The 23,039-nt window shown below is 37.2% G+C and overlaps 2 protein-coding genes across 2 annotated transcripts in view; one reads left to right on the top strand and one right to left on the bottom strand.

Annotated features, from left to right (window-relative positions):
- The window catches only part of LOC111056987 (ubiquitin carboxyl-terminal hydrolase 33-like), a 247,806-nt gene that overhangs the window by 201,974 nt on the left and 22,793 nt on the right, over positions 1-23,039 (bottom strand). The window lies entirely within an intron of this gene.
- Positions 6,311-9,905, top strand: LOC111062505. The gene is made up of 2 exons (XM_039442784.1): positions 6,311-7,185; positions 7,755-9,905. Exons 1-2 carry the CDS (start codon positions 7,109-7,111, stop codon positions 8,152-8,154), a joined length of 477 nt encoding a protein of 158 aa, XP_039298718.1. The 5' UTR covers positions 6,311-7,108; the 3' UTR covers positions 8,155-9,905.

Here is a 23,039-nt window from a genome sequence, read left to right as displayed (position 1 = left end):
AGTTGCAGTTTATTTATTCTGTATCAATTCAGGTCAGTATATGAATTAATATACAATTGATAATGCTAACGAAGAGATTACAAAAAAAAATTAATAATGCTAATGAAGCTATACCTATTATACAAAAAAAAACGCACAGGCTCACAGAAAAAAATACTTGAGAATACTATACATACTATATTATGATGAAAATTTTAATCTAATTAATCACTGTGACATCTAGAGGCCATCATGACAGTGTAACTTTCTCAAAGAAAAACAAATGAACTGATACAATAAAAAGAAGTTCCTGTAATGTGACTTGGGACAATTTACAAGCCTGGTTCAAGAATATACATGCCCATCGCTCACTGTTTTTAGGAACAATTATTTGTATACAACATTATACTCTATACCACTAGTTTAAAGAATACATTTTGGTCAATCCAATATTCTATATTTTTAATTGAATCGCGTGTGATTTTTTCATCTATAAAGTCATTTGGAATTTTGTTTATAATGTAGTTACAATAATATTGAAATTGATGCCTGCATATGGTTAGCTTGATGAGTTCTGTGTTAAATCTCTTGTTAGGACGCGTATTATGGGGTGAAATGTGTGTAGCAAAATTAGTTTTATTTTTATTGATATGGAGTATAACGTTTTTCATATAATTCTGTCTTATTGTCGGAACCTTGAATTCAATAAATATTTCCCTACTAGGATAGAGTCGTGGCCTTCCTAATGCTGCTCTTATAATATGTTTTTGTAGGATAAATAACTTTTTTAAATGCGTGTCATATGCACCACCCCATACTTCAATAATGTATTGAAAAAGTGATTGAGCATATGCAAAGTAAATATTTCGTATTATGTCTATGTTTTTTATTTTATTTATTTTGTAAAAAATGTAAATTAGGTATTTCAGCTTTGAGCATAAATAATCAATGTGCTTGTTCCATTTAATATTTTGATCTAATAGTATACCAAGATATTTAATTGTTTGCACCCTTTCTAATGTTTTATTATGAACTTCTGTATTATCTGTAGTGTTTTCATTGCGATTATTTGCTGTTTCTATTGTGAGACTTAAATCAGTTGCTGGTTGTCCAGTTATATTGGGAGAAAAAGTGATGTACTTAGTTTTATCAGCATTTAAAGTCAATATATGGTCTTGTAGCCATTTTTTAACTGTAATTAGGTTTCTATTTGCTATATTGAAGGTTTCTTCCCAGCTTTTGCAACTGAAGATCAAAACAGTATCATCTGCAAAAGACAGAGTAGTGCAATCTTGTAGGTTTATTTTGAGTAGGTCATTCACATACAACAGAAACAGAATTGGTGATAACACCGAACCTTGAGGCAAGCCGAAACCTGATGAATATTTAATATCAGTTTGACCATGTAGATGTAGGTATTGTTTACGTTCAGTTAAGTATGAGGCAAATAAATCATTTGCTACGCCTCTAATTCCAGTCCTATCTAATTTGTTTAATAGTATATTGTGAGGTATAGTATCAAAAGCCTTTGATAGATCCATGAATACTGCAAGAGTTTTTCTATTGCTATTGAAGTTGTCAAAAATTATTTTATTCAAGTGGATGACTGCATCTTTGGTAGACTTGTTTTTTTGGAAGCCAAATTGCTTTTTATCTATTATATTTTCTTTTTCCAAAAAACTCATAATTCTGTTTTTTAGTATTTTTTCCAATATTTTAGAAAGGTTACTTATTAAGCTTATAGGTCTATAATTTTCTGGCTTTTTTAAATCTCCGGTTTTAGGTATTGGTATAATTCTGGCTTCTCTGAATTTTTTGGGGAAATATCCTTTATTTAAACATTTGTTGAATATATGTTTTAAGGGTTCAGTTATGTATTGAGCAATTTTTTTTATGAAAGGTCCTGTAAGGTTATCGGGTCCAGGTGTAGATTTGTTTTTTAACTGATTTATAATTGTCAATATTTCATTTGAGTTTGTGGGGTTGAGAAACATACTGTGCCGACATGAATTAGATAGCGAGTGTGGAACTGGGATATTATCAACATTTACTGCTATTTTTTTGGCAAATGATACACCTACATTAGCAAAATAATCGTTAAGTATATTTGCATCAAGGCTAATATCTTTGGTGTTTTTCTTCGTTTCAAGCAGTTCGTTAATGTATTCCCAAGTTTTCTTTGCATTATTCTTATGTTCATCAAACTTCTCATTGAAATAATCTATTTTTGATTTTTTTATTAAATTATTTAAAGTATTTCTGTAGTTCTTATATCGGGTTTGTAATTCAATATTGTTCGGTTGTCGTGAGAGTTTCCTGTGAAGCTTGTCTCTTTCTCGGATTGCATTGACTAGACTGGGTGTTATCCATTTTTTTAGTGGTTTATTCTGTTTAAACAAGCGTCTAGACTTGTTACAAAATTATTAATGTTGGTAGCTGGAGAGCGATAAATTAATATTATTGTATATTTGATGTTATCAATTGAACACGCCATACCAATGGAATTTGATTCTTCAATATCCAAATCGATCATATTAAAGTGAAAATTTTTATCAACAAATAAACATATTCCATCACACTTTGAGTGCTTACTTTTCTTTTGTACAACATTATATCCTTCAAGACTGTAAGTAAAATGAGCATCATCTGTAATCCACGTTTCTGACAAGGCAATAATATGAAATTTAAAGTTTATATTAGCCAAATAATGAACCAATTCTTCAAAGTTTTTATTCAGGCTTCTTATATTAGTATGAAAGAAATTCAATAGGTTTTTATTGCTTAAGTTTTGTGGTTCATATGAGAATAAATCATCTATCTCACTTGTATCATGATAGCCTATAAGATCGTCATCACATTCAAGAACTGACATAGAAGTAATCTGTAAGAGTATAATAATATTCTGTCAAATGTATAATGGTATAAACTATAGAGAGAAAAAAAGAAAATGAAAAAATAGAGTTAAGAACAAAGATAAAGAAAATTTTGTTAAAAAAAGAGGGTAAAGTTATTTACCAAACTTGCGACTTCACGCCGCGCCTCTTTTGTACAAGAAATAATGTAAGGAAAAAGACTTTCCGTCACATAAGAAAGATCCAGAAAACCCAATTTAAAATAAAAACTGAAAAATAAGATGAATTCCTAAGTGAAAAAATGATTTTATAACAAAAGTAGGAGTCTTATCGCTAAAACAAATAACAAAGAAATGAAACCGGATCTAATACAGTTTGGAATAAAATCAGCTGATACTGATCTTAATCGTATCAGTCAAACATAATAAATTGAATAAACTGTTAGAATAGCCACCAACAATCCATTTAAGGCGAAAGAGAAAGATGAACACCAAACAGAAAATCATGGTAATGAAACCGTTACACTGTATGCATTCACTGCGCTGAATCACTCTGTTGATAAGGCCAGGTACCTAGGTTATAACAATATTGTCAGGAAAAGTCAACGACAATATCAGATTGCTATTCGGGCTTTTATCATTTTATTGTCATCATACATTCTTGTTTCCGACTTTGTGATAACTGAGTTCGAATAAAATGGAATCTCATCATAATGGAATTACACCAGGTAGTCTACCCGGTAGGATAGGTACTAGAGTAGGGGTAGGCTATATCATTGTTATTCTTCACTTCACTGAGCGAGAGAAGAAAGATAACAACAAAAGATAATGAACGCAAAAGAAGAATTCATTGATAAGCTGTTTTTGTATTTACAGGGTACAAGTTAACTCTGAACTGTACTGTGAAAACGTTTGTTCAACTAAAAGCCATTTTATATTGTAGCAGTCACAATAGATAACAGTCAATGGCCCGCTTATCAGAGTAATTTATTCCCACTGCCCGATATTGCTAAATTCCCTGATCCTCAATTTCAATATCATTATGTTTCTTCATAGAGATTCATGCATAAGTATATGAACATGTTATATAATATGTAATAAAAATATTCCATATGCATATCTATATAAATTGTGTAAGCTTTACCAAGACAAAAGTGTGCACAACGGTCACCAAGAGAATCTATTCAACAAACCAGACTAGATGTGTTGGGTCTATTTCATAGTCTACTATTTTATATGGGGCTAATTAATTTCTTCCAACAAATGATAATGTCACTTTGAAATATTCGGTTTAATTATTGTAAATTTAATCCATAGCAGCAATAAAAGCTTCCAGATCCCTGTCACTGTTAATCATTGACACTTTCCCCTTATCCACTGGTCTTACTTTAATGTTGCCCGCTCTATCCACCCACACGTATTTGAATCCCTTCTCCTTTTGAAGTTTCTTCAGTTGTGACAGAATCTTTCTACGTACCATAGTGAGTGACAAGTTGATGAACACTGGTCGCTCCTCGGTTTGAAATCCGACGTCGCGAGTGGAAAGTCTCCTCACCTGTTTCTTCTTATCAAGTACCTTGTGCGCGTCATCGCGTCGTACGAATTTCACGATGATCCCGGGAGAGTGTTGGTTTGCCCCCTTGGGCAGGCGGTGGCAGCTGTCTATCGCCTCCGGACCCAGGTCAACACCGACTGCTTTACACGTAGCCAGCACAACCTCATTGGTTTTTTCTCCATGCACAGTAGGAATCCCGTGTATCTCGATCATATTTCTACGGCCGTACTGTTCGAGCGAATCCACTTTATCGTTTAGCACCTCTACACAACTTTTTAGTTTTGTGTTTTCAGTTTGTAAATTCAATATTATATCCTGCTGGGTCTTAATTATATCTTCCAGCCTAATCAAGGTGTCAGAATTAGCGTTGAGTTTGGTCAAACAAGCTTCAAGCGAATGTTCCAATCTTACCTGACCTTCACTAAATTTTTTTTCCAGGTCCAACATAGTTGTCTTGAAGCAATCCGCTGATACGTCGGACAGCGTACAAACGTTAGCTAAAGACGATTTCACCGGCGTTGCAACTGTATTATCATTTCTTTGACTACGTAACTTAGCCTCACATTTTTTGCACGACCAGGAATTCGACACTAGAAGCTCTAATTCCGCATCAGTCATTTTTTTTCCACCAATACACTGTCCATGGAACATGGATTTACAAACAGAACAAACCAACTTGTCCTTCGCCTGTCGATTGACTGAAAGACTGCAAATTTCACAGACACTCATTATTCACTTGAATAAGAACTCGAAATTGAAAGGAAAATTTAATTAATCCTCAATTGAGCAGCTCAGAAAAACGGAAAATATTTTATATTAAACAAGAGGCACGGCGCAAGAACGAACAAACTATTTCATTCAGAGATAAGAGAGCACCTGAACTTAGCGTCTGCTGGCAATGCGGCGATGAAGGGGGAGGCTGATCGGCGCTGGAAACCTGTTGCTGACCCGTTTGATGAAGTGGTTGCCAGAGGTTTTGCTGCTTGAGTTGTCTTTCAGCTCTGGTCAACAGTTCCAATAATGAATCATCTTCGTCAAACAGGTCGGCAGGTGCGGCGTCGCTTCGCAATAGTTCAGCCTCCAGCATAGCCATTGCCCCGTCCTCGGACCACAACTCGTTAGTGTAAATGTCCTGTAAATCAAGCAAAAATATATAGTTTTTTTTTTTTTTTGTTTTCAGTTGGTGATTGAAAATGTTGCCGCGAGCAAGAAAGCGTTGCATTCATTGTTCCAACAACAACAGTGACATCATCAACAGTGACGATAGTGATGAGAAGAAAGCGGTAAATTACTTTGAAGAAATCGATAGGCTTGACTCATTTTTTAAAGGTAATAAAACTATTTGGCCGCATCAATATCCAAAACCGAATCATTTAGCAGAGGCCGGCTTCTACTTTTTAAAAGTTTTCGATAGAACAAAATGTGTTTTTTGCAATGTAGTTTTGGAAAATTGGGAAGTGAGTGATTATGCTATTTTTGAACATAAAAAATGGTCGCCAAAGTGCGGCTTCATAAACAATTATCTTGTTGGTAATATTCGTACAACGTCAACTTTTCAGAAAAACCCAGACTACAATGAACAATACGAACGTGAAAATTCATTTATGAAAATGGAATGTTTGCCGAAAAATTTCAAACAGTTAGCAAGTGAGGGATTTTATTACGGTATTGATTTTTCAAATTCGAATGGATTTGGTCTTATTTGCAGTGGTTGTCGTATGTGGGCAGACACATCGATCAATAAATACCAATTGAGGGATTTACACATACAATCATCGCCAAATTGTGATTTTGTTAAAAAAAGTCGTGAAGCAGAAGAAGAAGAAGAAGAAGAAGAAGAGAAGAAGAAGAAGAAGAAGAAGAAGAAGAAAAAGATAAAGACATAACCTATTAGCAGTGTGTGTGATAAGTATTCCAGTTTTAATTAGCAGTTAAGTGTGAAGAACAATAAAGAGTGGGCTAATCAGTTTTAGGGTACATTAGAAGAACATTATTTAGAAGTATTCAGTTGAAAAAACTGACAGTGAAGGCAGTTAAGTGTGAAGAACAACAAAGACAATAAAGAGTGAGCTAATCAGTTTTAGGAGCACATTAGAAGTATTCAAAAGACTGATAACATTAGTTTGTATGAGAAGAAAACTGACAACAAACAGAAAACTACTGTTGGATTAGAAGAATGTATTTCAAGTGAGTTTGCTAGTTGAGTAAATGGAAAATAAACTTACATTGGTTCCGCTGTTGTTTGGCGCTGCCATAGGCGAGGATTGATCTGATGACATCGTTGTAGTGTTGTTGGAGTTTCAAACTGATACTAACAGAAGGACGCAGTTTTTCGTCATTATATATTATCAACTTGATGAATATAGATGGTAAGAAGTTGAAAGAAAGTATATCTGTTTTGTGCATATGTTGTATGCGAAATTTAGTACAGATGTGCGGAACACTGATAAGGAAACGTTTGCAAATTTCTTAAGGAACGGCCAAAATGTGTGCACCTTGCATGACTCTGTAACGGACCTAACATCTGCTAGCCGAGTGAAAGATATTAATTTATTCATTGTGCAGTGCACATGCATACTTATATAATTATTGCAACCCCCACATGTTCTGCGTGATAACAAACTGACAGTTGATGGTACCGAGCGGCGCAAAATTATAAAAGCATCGAGCGACATGATATTGCTTGCATTCGATTATAGTGTGACGTTTCATGCACAGTGCAAATGGACAAGCAACAATCCGATAAAGCAGCGGCTGCGACAACAAGCGAAGAAGCAGCAGTCACACCAACAAACAACACGTAAGTATAATAAATTTTTAAATTAATTACAAACTGTAAAAAATTAGCAACAAGTTTTGCGAGTGTTTTCATCGACTGATTGAAAAACAAATATGATTAAAATGTTATACTCTAACAATCAAACTGAAAAAGCGGCAGTAAACAATTTGACTACTTTAATTTTGAAAACAATTGTCTAACAACTGCAAACGCCGACTGAGGAGGAGGAGGTAATAATAATTGTGCTTGAAGTAAACTGGAAAAATATACTATCTGATTTATGATCATTCGTGCGTTTGCAAATAAATTTTGAAAACAATTGTCTAACAACTGCAAACGCCGGCTGAGGAGGTAATAATAATTGTGCTTGAAGTAAACTGGAAAAATATACTATCTGATTTATGATCATTCGTGCGTTTGCAAATAAATTTTGAAAACAATTGTCTAACAACTGCAAACGCCGACTGAGGAGGTAATAATAATAATTGTGCTTGAAGTAAACTGGAAAAATATACTATCTGATTTATGATCATTGTGCGTTTGCCATTTTATTCTATACAATTATTTCATTCTATATGTTTGTTTTTCAGCCTGGTTGAGTCGATAGCGCACGACAAGGAGGTGGAGGTGGAAATGGCAAGTGAGGAATGGTGCGTGGTTGACAGCAGCGAATCGCCGCCGCCAAAACGTGTGCACTTTTCCACAGCGTGCGATACGCCAAAACGTGGCGGACGGGGCCGCGGCATTTATTTTGCCGATCAACGACGCGTCATCGCTCAGGGCAGAGGCCGGCAAATTGATGTGGCCGGTGTGAGCGCGGACTCATCATTGTCCAGTCGCAATAGTGGTCAGCAAGCGGAAGCATCATCATCGTCACTGATTCTGCTAGATGTGACGAACTCATCGCAGCCGAGGATCGTGAACGCTACTAAAATCGACAACGAAGTTGAAAACATTGACCCGCAGCAAACAAGCTCTTCACAGCGGTAAGACGGCAAAAACCTATTATTACTAATACTATTACTACTACTAGCAAAATCAAAAAACTATGGATTATACTATTGAACGAAGTACTAGCATAAATTCGTGTGCAGTTCGCTACAGATTTGTTTTTAGAAAATTATTCATCGATGTTGTTCAAACATTATTGCAAATTTTAAAGCCAAAAGTAATTGAATTAATTGTTGAAGAAAGTGATAATTTTGACAAAAATATTAAATGGTATTTTGTTACAACTGTTCAATTGAAAAAAGTAAATGTTGATAGCGGCAGCAGCGATCAATCGCAACAAGAAGAAATCGTTGAAACTATGACAAACGCATCGTTTTACAGTTATACGTCATTGTTAATTAATGTTGATGAACAATTAGATATTTTGCAAGACCAATTTATTAGTGGTGTAGAGAAAATTGAATCAACGCTTGATAAATTTATTAGGTACGGCAGTGGTTGGACTGTAGTTAGCATCATTTCATTTGATTTGAATATTACTCGTTACAATCCTTTAGCTGGCGGAAATAGTACATACATTGAAACACCTGCTTTTATAAAAGCAAAAAGAGCCGTTATAAATGTAAAAAACACAAATGATAGTAAATGTTTTGTATGGAGTGTACTTAGCTATTTTCATTACAGACGTAGAAATATGAATGTTGACTATCTGATGCAATTTGAAAATAATCTAAATTTGACCGGTATTAAGTTTCCTACTACAGTGCATGACATTAAAAAATTTGAAGTGCAAAATTTAAACATTTCTATAACAGTGATTGCTTATGATGCTGCTAAAAAAAAGTTTTTCCCGTACCGTTGTTCAATTTATAGACAACGCGAACATAAAATCAATCTTCTACTATTGTCAAATGATACAACGCCGAAAAAATGGCATTATGTTCTGATAAACACGCGTCAAGGGTATAACGGATTGTCACGGCTACTGAGTCATCACTTGTCTTTGCATAATGGTCAAGTGTTCATTTGTCCATATTGTTTTAACAAATTTACAACTAACCGGCATGCAAATTGCGATGGAAAAACCAATCTAGAAAAACATATGGATTTGTGTTCAACATTTGCAATACAAAGAACAGTACTACCTAAACAGGGTGAAATGTTAAAGTTTAAAAATTTTTCGTACACACTAAAAAATAAGTACATTGCATTTGCCGATTTTGAAAGTTTTATTGTACCAACAAATAACGGTGAGGAGGAGCTCGATGACGATGATGAAAATGTTGATGATTTGCTCGGAACTGATATAGGAAATAGCTTTACAAGGAAAACACAAAAACATGTTGCTTGCGGCTATGCGTTTATTATTTTAGACGAATCAGGTGAAATATTCTACGGCCCACGCGTTTATAGAGCTACAAGTGTTGGCGAGAAAATTATTGAACAATTTCTTGATGAGATCATTGCCATAGGTCGAAACTGTTCCATTGATATGCAACAAGAAGTGCCCATGATTGAATTAAATGAAGAACAATTATTAGCTTTTAACAATAGTACAGTATGTTTCTTGTGCAACGATGAATTTAAAGCCAACGAAATTCGTATTAGGCACCATTCTCATACAACAGGCCATTATCTCGGTGCAACGCACAAGTCATGTAATTTAAATGCAAAAGCACCAAAACTATTAAACTGTTTTTTTCATAATTTTCGCGGATATGATAGTCATTTCATTGTTAAGGCATTAGCAGGACGAAAGGAGAAAATTGATTGTATTGCAAACTCATTGGAAAAATTCCTCACAATTACAATAGATCGTGTTGTACGTTTCCTTGACAGCTTTCAATTCTTAAGCTCAAGTCTACAGTCACTTGTTGCCAATCTTGCAAGTGATACAGAAAACATTGATACTAATTTCAAAGTAATGTGTAAAATATTCAACGATAAAAATCAACAAAAACTTTTACTACGTAAAGGCGTGTACCCGTATCAGTACATAACAGATGCTGAAAAATTTGAAGAACAGCAATTGCCGGCAATTGACTCATTTTACAGTACACTTAATAATACAGCATTGCAAGTAGACGATTATGAGCATGCGCAGAAAGTTTGGCGCGAATTTAACATAAACTCATTGGGTGAATATCATGATCTCTACCTTTTGTCAGATTGCTTACTGCTGGCAGATATTTTTCAAAATTTTAGGACTGTATTTTTTACAATTTACAAACTGGATGTATCACACTTTGTATCGTTACCGCATTTTTCGTTGAATGCAATGTTATATTTGACTAAAGTACGTTTAGAATTAATTAGCAATGCTGATATGAACTTGCTCATAGAATCTGGTTTACGCGGTGGTCTGTCAGTTATTCCCCACCGTCATGCAGTCGCAAACAATAAATATATGGGCGTAAATTATAACCCAGCTATTGAAAATAGTTTTTTGCTCTATCTTGATTGTACAAGCTTATACGCACATACAATGATTGCCTACAAGCTACCTGAATCAAATTTCAGATTTTTATCACAAAATGAAATTATGGCTTTAGGCGATTTTACAAGCATACACGATGAAGCCGAGACTGGCTATATAATTGAAGCAGACCTGTCCTATCCAGTTAATTTACACCAATTACATAACAGCTTCCCCCTGGCACCATTAAAAGATCAGCCGCCTTACAACCTGTTCTCTCCATATCAAACAGACAACACTGTTGCTCTGCGCAGAGAAGCGGCCGCGCGCCGCCCGTCTCCCGACACAAGCGCCTCCGCCGCCGCCACCGCGTCATCACGTCTTTTAGCCACCCTTTATAATCGTAAACGATATGTACTCCACTATAGAAATTTGAAACTTTATTTAAGCTTGGGCATGAAATTGACTGCTGTACATAGAGTAATCGCTTTTCATCAGTCGTACTGGCTTAAACCGTTTATTGATTTGAATGCGCAACTGAGAAAGGAAGCAAAAAATTCATTTGAACGTACCCTCTTTAAATTTCTTTCAAATAGTCTGTTCGGAAAGTTGATGGAGAATAATAGGAAAAGAATAGATTTTAAGCTAATCACTTGTCAGAAAAAATTGGAAAGTTTGATTGCAAAACCAAGCTGTAAACGATGGATTGTGTTTGACAAAGACATTGTCGCTGTACAAATGTGTAAAACAGAAATAAAATTAGATCGTCCAATTTATGCTGGTTTTTCAATTCTTGATTTGAGTAAATTTACAATGTTCAATTTCCACTACAACATTTTCTTGAAAATGTTCGATCCAAGCTGTGTTAAATTGTGCATGAGCGATACAGACTCGTTGCTATACCATATCAAATCGGACGATATCTATGCAGTTATCAAACAAAATCTTCAACATTTTGACACAAGTGCTTATCCTGTCACACATTGTTGTTATAGTCAATTGAACCATGGTGTGCCTGGCACATTTAAAGATGAATTAAAATCTGGCATTATTACGGCTTTTTGTGGACTTCGTGCAAAACTTTACAGTTTTGAATATGTACTAAGCAGTAGTGCAGTAGTGACAGTAGTGACAGTAGTAGTAGTAGTAGTAGTAATAGTAGTAGTAGTAGTATAGTAGTAGTAGTATTAAGGTTAGTTCTTATGAAAAGTTTAGCAAGCACGCAGCTAAAGGCGTAGCAAGAACAATTATAAACAATAAACTAAGATATGACATGTACATGAAATGCCTGACAGATAGATTAGTTCAACGTGAATGCTTTTCACAATTACGCAGTTATTCGCATGATATTTATCAAATATTGTGTGCCAAAGTTGCATTATCACCATTTGACACAAAAAGATACATTGAATCAAACGGTATAGATACGAAAGCGTGGGGTCATTATTTAATAGAAGAGAGAAGAAGAGAAGATATTGATAGCAGCAACGCGGCTAGCGGCGGGACTGCTGTTACGTCAGATTGATCGCAGCAGTGAGAGTGAAAGAGAGAGAGAGAGAGCGAGGAGCAAGAAGCTATTAATGAAACCAGTTCAACAAGCGTCGCTCAGCTCAGTGTCGAACACGAAGAAGAAGAAGGCGGCAGAAACAACATCCGTCTAAAGAAGAAGAAGAAGAAGAAGAAGAAGAAGAAAGATCGCTGTCTGGAGCAGTAGTGCTGCAGGTGTGACTGAACTCTAGCAAAAACAATCACACGCGCACATTCGTGTAGGGGGGAGATCGAAACCGCAAATATGTCAGATTTGCAACAGAAAATTGCTCAGGAATTGCACCGTCCAGCGCGAAGAAAATTCAACAGACGTAAATATATATTAAAAGGAATAAAAGACCTCATTCAAATTGATTTAATTGAATTGCCAGAATTTGCTAGAGCAAACAACGGCTATCGTTATGTTTTGATTGCAATTAATTGTTTTTCACGTTATGCTTTTGCTGAACCATTAAAAACTAAAACGGGAAAAGAAGTTGAACGAAAATTAGCGCGAATATTAGTATTAAATAAGGGTATAAAAAATGTGCAAAGCGATTTAGGTCGCGAATTTTACAATAAGGATGTTAAACAACTATTCGATAGGTTGAACATTAATCATTACAGTGTATTTTCTGAAATTAAGGCAGCTTTTGTTGAAAGATTGAACCGAACACTGAAATCACGTTTGTATGAACGACTAACTGCTAACGGTACGCAAAAATGGTTAAACATTTTGCCGGACATTGTTTATCAATATAATAACACTATTCATTCAGCGATTGGCATGACGCCGGCCAGTGTTAGACGACGTCATGAAAAGCATTTGATCATGTTACAGTTGAAGAAAAAGACAAAACAGTCGCCGCCGCGTACAGTTTATCGACCAAAGTTTGCATTAGGCGACGTAGTGCGAATAAGTAAGTTTCGACAGGTTTTTGATAAAAGTTTTAGATTAAATTGGTCGCCAGAACTGTTTATAATTCACGGTGTTTTTCCCACACAACCGCCAACCTATGTAATTCGCGATCTTAACAATGAAATCATACAAGGTAGATTTTATAGTGAACAATTGATGAAAACAAACTTAACACCGTCCGAACAAAATACATATTTAGTTGAACGAATAATACGAAAATCAAACAATAAATATCTTGTTAAATGGTTAGGCTTTGATAAAACTAGCTGGATAGATAAGAGTGATATTATTACTCCGTCTGTAAAACAGAAGAAGAAGAATCTGCGTGCAACACGCAAAAATCATTAAATTTATTTGCATATTGTTTCAGATATGATATAAACATAATGTCAATGGCTATGGATGCGCCACTGTTGTTCTATTTGCTGAATGGTAACGATGCGTGTAGTATTATTAAAAGATTAATTGATCTTTTGTGTACGCTTAAAGCGATGTGTGTAAAACGTGTTGATATTGAAAAATGCTTTCTAGTTGGCTTATGTAAAAAAACATTTTTCAGCAATGTTGTTGTTGATGATGATGATGATGATGATGATAGTAGGTTTCATTTAAGTATATGTTCATATAAAAATTTAAAAGATGCAAGCAGCGTATTTGATGTAGTAGATACTTGTATTTGTGCTCAATTTTCTATGCAACTAAACATACTTTACTCGCAAATTAAATCAATAGACTTTAATGTAGCCGATGTTGATGATGATGATGATGATAAGAAGAAAGAAAAGATATTAATTTATATTTTAGATTATTGCATGTCAATGGCTAATCTTAATTAATGCGTGCGACGCTGGTGCTATACTGTATTATGTGAAAGACACACACTTTGTAATAATTTACAATTTTTTATAATATTAACACTGTCAACTTTGTCTATGTATTATCACTAGATTTGTCGCCACTTACCTTACTGCAGCAGCTGTCAACTTTGTATGTATATTTTCACCTTTTATGTATGCAGCTGTCAACTAATGTATGTATTTTCAACTTTTTGTCAACTTTGTAAGATACGCTTGTTTTAGCTGCTGCTGCTGCTAAATTTGTATGTATCTAGTATTTTTAATAAACTGTGAACATTGTATGTGCGTGTTTTCTTCATTCATAAACCGCTTGTAGTATACACACACACACACACACACACACACACACACACACACACACACCACACACACACACACACACACACACATCGGATGTAGCGATGTTAACAGCATAGTTGAACTGTAGACACGCATGTGTAAACAGCAAGCGCGCACACGCAGCAAGAGTTATTATTATGACGACAGCAAAAGAGTCAATAGCAATAGTTAACTTTGATAATCTAATTGTAGATACAAAACAAGTGGGTGGCAAAAATTGTCTAGATAGAAAAAAGCATGGTGAGTTTTTGCCAAGTTCAGCTAGAATTCTAATTTGCGGTGCATCAAATTGTGGAAAGACAAATGTACTGCTGAATTTAATATTCGATAAAAATGGATTAAAATTCAAAAACCTATACTTGTTCAGTAAGTCTTTGTATCAGGAAAAATATAAACTATTGGACGTTGTTTTTTCAAAACTCAAGTGTGTAAACTACTATAAATCTGACAATATTGAATGTATACCGCAACCGAATGATATCGACACTCATTCACTGATAATTTTTGACGATTTGAATGTTACACGTGTGCCGCAAATACGTAATTTTTTCACAATGGGCAGACACAAAAGCATAGATTGTGTGTACTTAATTCAAAGCTATGGCGCAATTTCAAAACATCATATCAGAGACAATGCAAATATGCTGATTATTTTTAAAATGGATATGCACAATTTAAAACTAATATTTAGGGATTTTGTCGGAACTGATATGACATTTGTTGCATTCAGAAATCTATGTTCACATGTATGGCAAAGCGGAAATCATAGTTTTATTTCAATTTTCACTGAGTGTAAACCAGATGCTGGTAAATATCGTAATTGTCTTGGTAAGTATATTGATCCAAGTGTGTATAGCAGCAGCACCAATTGACATGTGTCAATTCTCATCATTTGTTGTTGAGCCAGTGTAGGTGAAAGAACTAATTATCGTTCTACTACTAGCAATATGCGTAAAATTAAATTAAAAAGAAAAAAACAAAGAGGAGGGCGCCGGCGAGGACGAAGACTAGTGCAACGTGATCATCGTCATACTAGTAAAGTAATTGACAGGATAAAAGGTTTGCGTAAGTCAATTATTAATAAACATAGATCATTAACTAGTATGATTAGGGAAAATGATTCGATTAGACAAAAATCATTAGAACCAATTATCAATCCACTAAAACAATTGAAAGATACACTTGTACAACATGCACACACTAGTAGCAGCAGACTTAAAGAAGAATCAGAGGACGATGAGGAGGAGGAGGAGGAGGAGGAGGAGGAGGAGGAGGAGGAGGAGGAGGAGGAGGAGGAGGAGAAAGATACGGGCAAGGAAATGGATGTGGATGAGGGTTTGAATAGATCTAATGTAAGTGATATTTTGAATAAAACAACAATAACAGTGGATTTTATTGATGAGTATATACGTGAATTTCATAATGAAAAAATGAATAATTGTATATCTTATGGTATATGTTATGATAGTAAAGTAAATGAATACTATATGGGTGTAAAGGATATTAGTATTGCCAATGGTTATTTAATTATCGACAATAATAATAAGTATCGTTTAACAGTTGGTTTGTGTGAACTTCTATTTAAAAAACAGCCTGACCAGAAACTGTACACAGAACGTGATTTAAGAAAATATCGTAATATATTGCAGCTTACCGCTGCTCATTTAGATAGACGCGGTTATGTAAAGAGAAATACAGGCTATAAATCACAAATTATTCAATCTTTATTTCCATCGAGTAGTAGTAGGAAAAGAAAAAGATCTAGGATTGATGATGCAGCGGCAGCGGCAGCTGTTAGTGGTATGGGTTTTATAAGAAATGAATCTACTAGTCGACAGTATGTCTACTGGGATAATCCAAATGAACTGATAGACAGATTAGATATTCTGCTTTCATCACAGCAGGCGGGAAATAGATCACATTCAGTTGAAATAGCTTCTATTATTGAAGAACTGAAAGAAAGTGGTATTATATTAGGTGGCAATGTTGCTGCTTTTAGTCGTTAGTATGTGTTTAACACTTGACAAGAATAGAGATGTCGGGCAGTAGCGCCGCCACTGCAGTGAGTAGTACAATAGATCGATTTGGTAGGACACATCATGTGTTTAATACAACAGCACCATTAGTTTTAAACAGTGGTTGTGAATCAGCAGCAGCAGAAGCAACATCATCATCATTAGTGGCAGCAAGTAGAGAATATTTAGACAGTAAACTACTTGAATTATCATCAAATATATTCAATAAACTTCAGTCTGATCCATTGTCACCGCTAGTTAACAGAGAATACTTGGACAGTAAATTGCTTGAAATATCATCAAATATATTCACTAAACTACAGTCTGATCCATTGTGGTCGCCGTCGCTAGTTAACAGAGAATACTTGGATAGTAAATTAAAGGAAGTTTCAACTAGTATAATACAAAAACTACAGACTGATCAATCATCACCGCTAGTTAACAAAGAATACTTGGACAGTAAATTGCTTGAAATATCAACAAATATATTCACTAAATTGCAATCTGAATCATCTGATTTAGTAGATAGGAAATATTTAGACAGCAAATTACTTGCAATATCAACTAGTATATTCCAAAAACTACAGTCTGATTTAATTACTAAAAAAGTGTTTGAAAGTAAATTGCATTCAATGTCTGATATATTGAAGGAGATAGCACAACAAAAACAGTATTTCGATTCACAATTGAAAACATTGTCTAAATCAATTAGTGATGATATTGAGCTAAAGTATGTTAGTAGATCGTTGTTTGATCAGAAATCAGACGAATTGAAGACATTATGTGAACAACAAAGTAAAAACAATTGTTTAAAACATGTTGATACAGATTTGCTAGAAACTAAATTGAAAGAATTAAAAGACAATCTAATTGCACAAAATAAACTTAACTTTATTAACAGGCAAGATTATAATTTGAAAGTAGTTGATCTAGAATCAACATTCAATATTATGTTGGCTGAGGTGCAAAAGAAACTTGATGAAAAAAATTCAGCTTCTCACCAAAAGCTAAAAGATGACATTATGCAGATGATTATGAAAGGTGAAGATTTTCAGAAATATTTAAATGAACAGTTGTTCAACTTTTCATACTATTGATTGCACAATATGTAAAAAAGAGGTACATCTTGACATGAGTGAAGCTGTACAACATAATTTGAATTCTGATCAGGTGCAAGAGTTGTTTTTGAAAAGAATGTTCAGTGATAGGCGACCAAGTGATGCAGGAAAAAAAAGAAAAAAATATGACTGGGAAATAGATTAGTAGTAGTGTAGTTTGAGAGTTTAAAGATTTTAAAGATTTTAAATGTGGGGATATTTTTAATATGCAAATTAAGCAGGTGTTAACTGGGGCAGCAGATGTCAGTTAACACCTGCTACAACAAAGATGGCCGCCGCCGCTGGGGAACCGTTGGGGAGATGGACACCTGCTACACTTCCTATTGGTTGGGGTGGTGGGGGCATTAGGGAAGGGGGACGCCATTTTGAACACACCCATGCTGGGTAGGGGAGATGGACACCTGCTACAATGGTCTCTTCCTATTGGTTGGGGTGGTGGGGGCACGACGCCATTTTGAACACGCCCCTTGCTTCCTATTGGCTGGGGGCGGGGACAAAATGGCCGACTGGGGCTGGGGGGGTGGAGCAAAATGGCTGACTAGGGCTGGGGGGGTGGAGGGGGAATGGCTGACTAGGGCAGGGGGGTGGAGGGGGGCGTGGCCACGCCCCTTGATTCCTATTGGCTGGGGGCGGGGCCAAAATGGCCGACTGGGGCTGGGGGGGTGGAGGGGGGAGGCCACACCCCTCGATTTCTATTGGATAGGCAACTACTCTACAACCAAAAGAGAGCTGCTAGCTGTTGTATGGGCTACTCGCCAGTTCCGATGTTATCTGCTAGGCCGAAAATTTACGCTTGTGACTGACCATGCAGCTTTATGCTGGATGCTGAGCCTGCGAGACCCATCATCTCGGTTAACCAGGTGGGCCCTTCGGTTGGAAGAGTTTGAATATGATGTTGTTCACAAACCAGGAAGGAAGCACACTAATGCTGATGCACTCAGTCGTGCCATCATGGGAATCACTCTGCCTAGCCTGAAGGAACCGGAAATATTGAGAGAGCAACTAGATGATCCCTGGTGTAAAGTGTTGGTGAAGGAGGGTCAAGGAATTGAAGAGTGAGGGGTGATATGGTGGACAGCTCAAAATTCGGATTCCACCCAATGGAAGATTGCTGTTCCATCAACTCTCCAAAAGAGTGTTCTGCAATTATGTCATGATTCCCCTTGGGCTGGGCACCCTGGTGTTGAAAGGACAATGCTACGAGTTCAAAAATGTTATTTTTGGCCAGAGTTCCACAAGGATGTTCAGAGGCATGTGAATACATGCCATGAATGTGCCATGAGAAAGACGCCAAGATCCCTAAAGGTACCATTAGAAACAGCATATGAACCAACTTATCCCTTGGTGATGGTGTCAGTGGATATAGTGGGACCATTGCCTGTCACCACTAGTGGAAACCGCTATTATCTCAGCTTTATTAACCATTTTACAAGGTATGCTGAGGCAGTACCTCTCCCCGAATAAACTGCAGAAGCTGTGGCAGCAGCCTTTGTCACACAGATCATTTCATGACATGGGGTTCCAACCAGACTCATGAGCGACCAAGGGGGAAATTTCTTGTCAACCCTATTCACTGAGACCTGCCATCTGCTGGGAATCCAGAAGATCAGAACCACAGCCTACCATCCCGAAGGCAATGGCAGAGTTGAAAGACTACACCATACCCTCAATGAGTCAATGGCTCATTTTGTAAAACGTGATGGACAGGACTGGGACAGGTGGCTCCCATATGCCCTGATGGCTTACCAATCTGTTGCTCACTCCTCCACCGGGTACTCCCCCTACTACCTCCTGCATGGATGAGATATGATCTTACCCGGAAGTATCCCCATTCCAGAAGAGCTGCAAAGACACTCTGTGGGGGATCATATGAAGACACTCAAACACCGACTGCAGATAGCTTTCCAAAATGCTGCCAAGAAGTCAACTGAGGCAGCAACCAAGCGAGCAGAGGTGGCCAACAAAGGAAGGAAACACCGAGAGTTCAAGGCTGGAGATATGGTTTATCTGTTTGAACCAGCAATCAAACCTGGAGATGCTAGCAAGTTTCATCGACCCTGGATGGGCCCTCACCGGATAAGCCAACAGATGTCACCAGTCAATTACATGTTGACTTTGGCTGATGGGCGACAGGTCAATGTTCACATAAACCATTTGAAACCCTGCCTCCAGTCTGACCAGTGGGAAAAAGAGAACAATGATCAAAATCCAGAGGAGGAGGAGGAAATGACCTTGAATGATCTCATTGAAGAAGGTCAAGAGGAGCAGACATACTGCTCACCTCCAGATGACGATGAAGCAGGGACAAGTTATCACTTGGTTGAAGAAGAAGAAGGGAAAGAAGAAGGAGAAAAAGAAGAAGAAGAAAAAGAAGAAGAAGAGGAAGAAGAAGAAAAAGAAGGAGGAGAAGAAGAACAAGCCATAGAAGCAGAAGGAGAAGAGGATGTTTTTGAGGATCTGTTTCTGCCAAGCACTGACTCCCCCGACCAGCTAGTTGGGGACATGGCCTATGTACCGAAAGGAAGGGGACAAGCATCTACTCGAGTTTCCCCTTACCCCTTGAGAAGTCGAGCAAGGACCCTGACCTAGGCCTCCATAGACAAGCGGAGTGACACCTGGACTGATGTAGGGTATCTCTGCAAGCAAATTGGTGCAAGTGGGTCATTAAACATTTTAAGACAGGTTAGAGAATATTGTTGAGAGATAGAGTAAGAGAAAAATTGGAACGTTATTGATTAGAAAAAAAAACAAAAAAAAATACAAAGTAGCAATGTGTAATATCACCCTCAATGTTTTCCAGGCCTGTGGTGTAGTATGGCTGCCAGGGAGGAGTCTCATCAGATGGGGGTGTGGTTTATCCCTCAGGGCGATGTCCTGTTGACCGGCAACCAATGGAGGATCATGGTGGCCATCAACATCACTGAGATTGGAGAAGGCCTGCATCAGCTGAGACTCCGAACAGAAGCCACCCAGGAACAACTCGTAAAACTTTCCCTCCAGGATCCCATCTTTGATGTGCACTCAGATGCCACGAGGCGAGTATGGGGTCTGCAAAACGAGTTAAGTGAAGTCCTCAATACCCTCCATGACTTCTTGCCCCACAAGAGAGCTAAGAGGGGACTTATCAACCTGGGAGGGAAGGTCCTGAAGCTGCTGTTTGGTACTGCAGAGGATGAGGATGTTCGACAGGTGCAACACACCTTGCAGCTGCTTGAACATCAGACAGGCGACATCATCCATCTTCGGCAAGAGCATCTAACCATCACTCGTCAGCTGAGTCGCCAAACACTGAAAAACACCGAACAGCTTCATCACCTGGCCATGAGGATAGAGCAGGAAATGGCTCAAGCCATCCAATGGTCCACAAGGCTACTCAATAAAACTATCATGTTAGAAAAATCTTTCAAGTATTTTGTAAACTCATCATCAATTGTTCATGATTTAGAATTAGTAGCCATGAAAGCCTTCTTTGATTTGAAAAATATCCTTTGAGCAATCAAGAATATTGCACAGGGAAAATTTACTGTAAGCCTGATCTCTCCTCTCGAGTTGAGTAACTTACTGGAACGAGTGCAAAGTGAGTTACCTCAAGACCTTAACTTCATTGCTGAGACTGGTCCATCTGGTGTGTATGCATTTTACCAGGTCGAAGTTGGTGCGCTGGCCATTGGTGGTCTCATCAAAATACTAGTGGACTTGCCTCTGTCAACTGGAGGCCGGCGGTTTGAACTTTTCCGGGGTTTGTCCGTCCCCATTATGTCCGGTAGTTCTGGTCTAGCACTGAAGTACTTGTTGCAACTTGACTATCTCCTGATCAGCCAAGACTGGGAGCATTATGCGGTCCTTTCCGAGGAGGAGGTGGCCCTGTGTCGCAAGGGCATCATGACCATATGCCCCATCACCAGACCTGTCTTCCGGAGGCACGAACCATCATGCCTAAGTGCCATGTTCCTGGGGGATGCTGTGGCAGCCAAGAGCATCCGCCCCAAGATTGCCGTCATTGACCGACCATCCGACACCTGGTACTTGATCCAGGGCAGTGGAGAGCTAAGAGCAGCTTCAGGGTGCACTGTGTCCACTAACACCTACCAGCTGTTCCCAAACACCAGATCCAGTGGCCAAACTGAGTTGTTGAAGCGAGTGGTGGAAATCCCAATCTCACCTATGCTCCTGCTGGAGACAGGAGAGGCTCAGCCATCTGCCCAATACATCCGGGATGCCCTGATCCAGACTCGTGAGGAGGGCCACTACTGGCCAAGTCCATCTGGTGATGCAGAAACCACTCTTGATCATCTCCAACAAGCTTTGGCAGATCTGGCAGAGCAGAAGCAGCAGACTGAGACAATGGGGTCTCTGGTGGTAGCAGCTCTGGTGACCCCCAGCACTCTACTTGGAGCTGTTCTGGTGCGATTCATGTGGCAGAGGAATCACAAGTCTAGTGTAACCCTCTTCTTGAAAGAAGGGGGTAGTGTAATAGTGTGAGAACAATTGATGAATATTGCTTGATAAATTGACTCGCTCCTGTGCGCTCTCTCTCTCTCTCTCACCATCTCTTACTAATAATTATTACATCTCTTACCAAAATTATTTCCATAATTAATAATTTTCGAAATGCTGAATTTCAAATCAATTGGATGATTAACATACGTTATAGATATGGATGTAATCTATAGGTAAAGATAGTAATCTCTTCTATATAATGATATCTTCTACTGTTGCCACAGCTTGAACAATAGAAGCTAATGTGTGAAGAATTATTGATAGAACAGAGGGGTGGGTAGCCTTCTTCTTCTTCTTCTTCTTATTCTTCTTCTTCTTTTCTTCTTCTCTTCTTCTTCTTTTCTTCTTCTTCTTCTTCTTCTTCTTCTTCTTCTTCTTTTCTTCTTCTTCTTCTTCTTCTTCCCCTTCTTCTTCTTCTTCTTCTTCTTCTCTTCTTCTTCTTCTTCTTCTTCTTCTTCTTCTCTTCTTCTTCTTCTTCTTCTTCTTCTTCGTCTTCTTCTTCTTCTCTTCTTCTTCTTTTTCTTCTTCTTCTCTTCTTCTTCTTCTTCTTCTTCTTCTTCTCTTCTTCTTCTTCTCTTCTTCTTCTTCTTCTTCTCTCTTCTTCTTCTTCTTCTCTTCTTCTTCTTCTTCTCTTCTTCTTCTTCTTCTTCTTCTTCTTCTTCTTCTTCTCTTCTTCTTCTTCTTCTTCTTCTTCTTCTTCTTCTTCTTCTTCTTCTTCTTCTTCTTCTTCTTCTTCTTCTTCTTCTTCTTCTTCTTCTTCTTCTTCTTCTCTTCTTCTCTTCTTCTTCTTCTTCTTCTTCTTCTTCTTCTTCTTCTTCTTCTTCCTTCTTCTTCTTCTTCTTCTTCTCTTCTTCTTCTTCTTTTCTTCTTCTCTTCTCTTCTTCTTCTTTTCTTCTCTCCTTGATTAATTCAAGATCACAATGCGATGTTCTATTTCTTATTCTATAGTTCAGTTTCATAAGTTCTTCGCGATTTGTGCACATTCCTTCTTTCTCTTCTTTTCTTCCCTATTATTATCATTATTTTCCCTGTGATTTTTCCACTAGCTATCCAGCATGTTCAAATGTTTATTTTTCTTTCTATATCTATTTACCTTTCTACCTTTTCTCTTTCTATCTGATTACCTTCTACTAATATCCATATATTATATTATAATATCCATATATTTATCCATATAATATTTGATTCTTTCCACATTAAATCATACTATTCCTCTTCAATTTTATGCGAATA

This window comes from Nilaparvata lugens, chromosome X, assembly GCF_014356525.2.
Source record: "Nilaparvata lugens isolate BPH chromosome X, ASM1435652v1, whole genome shotgun sequence".
Lineage (NCBI taxonomy): Eukaryota > Metazoa > Arthropoda > Insecta > Hemiptera > Delphacidae > Nilaparvata > Nilaparvata lugens.
This window is presented reverse-complemented; position numbering and strand designations above follow the sequence as displayed.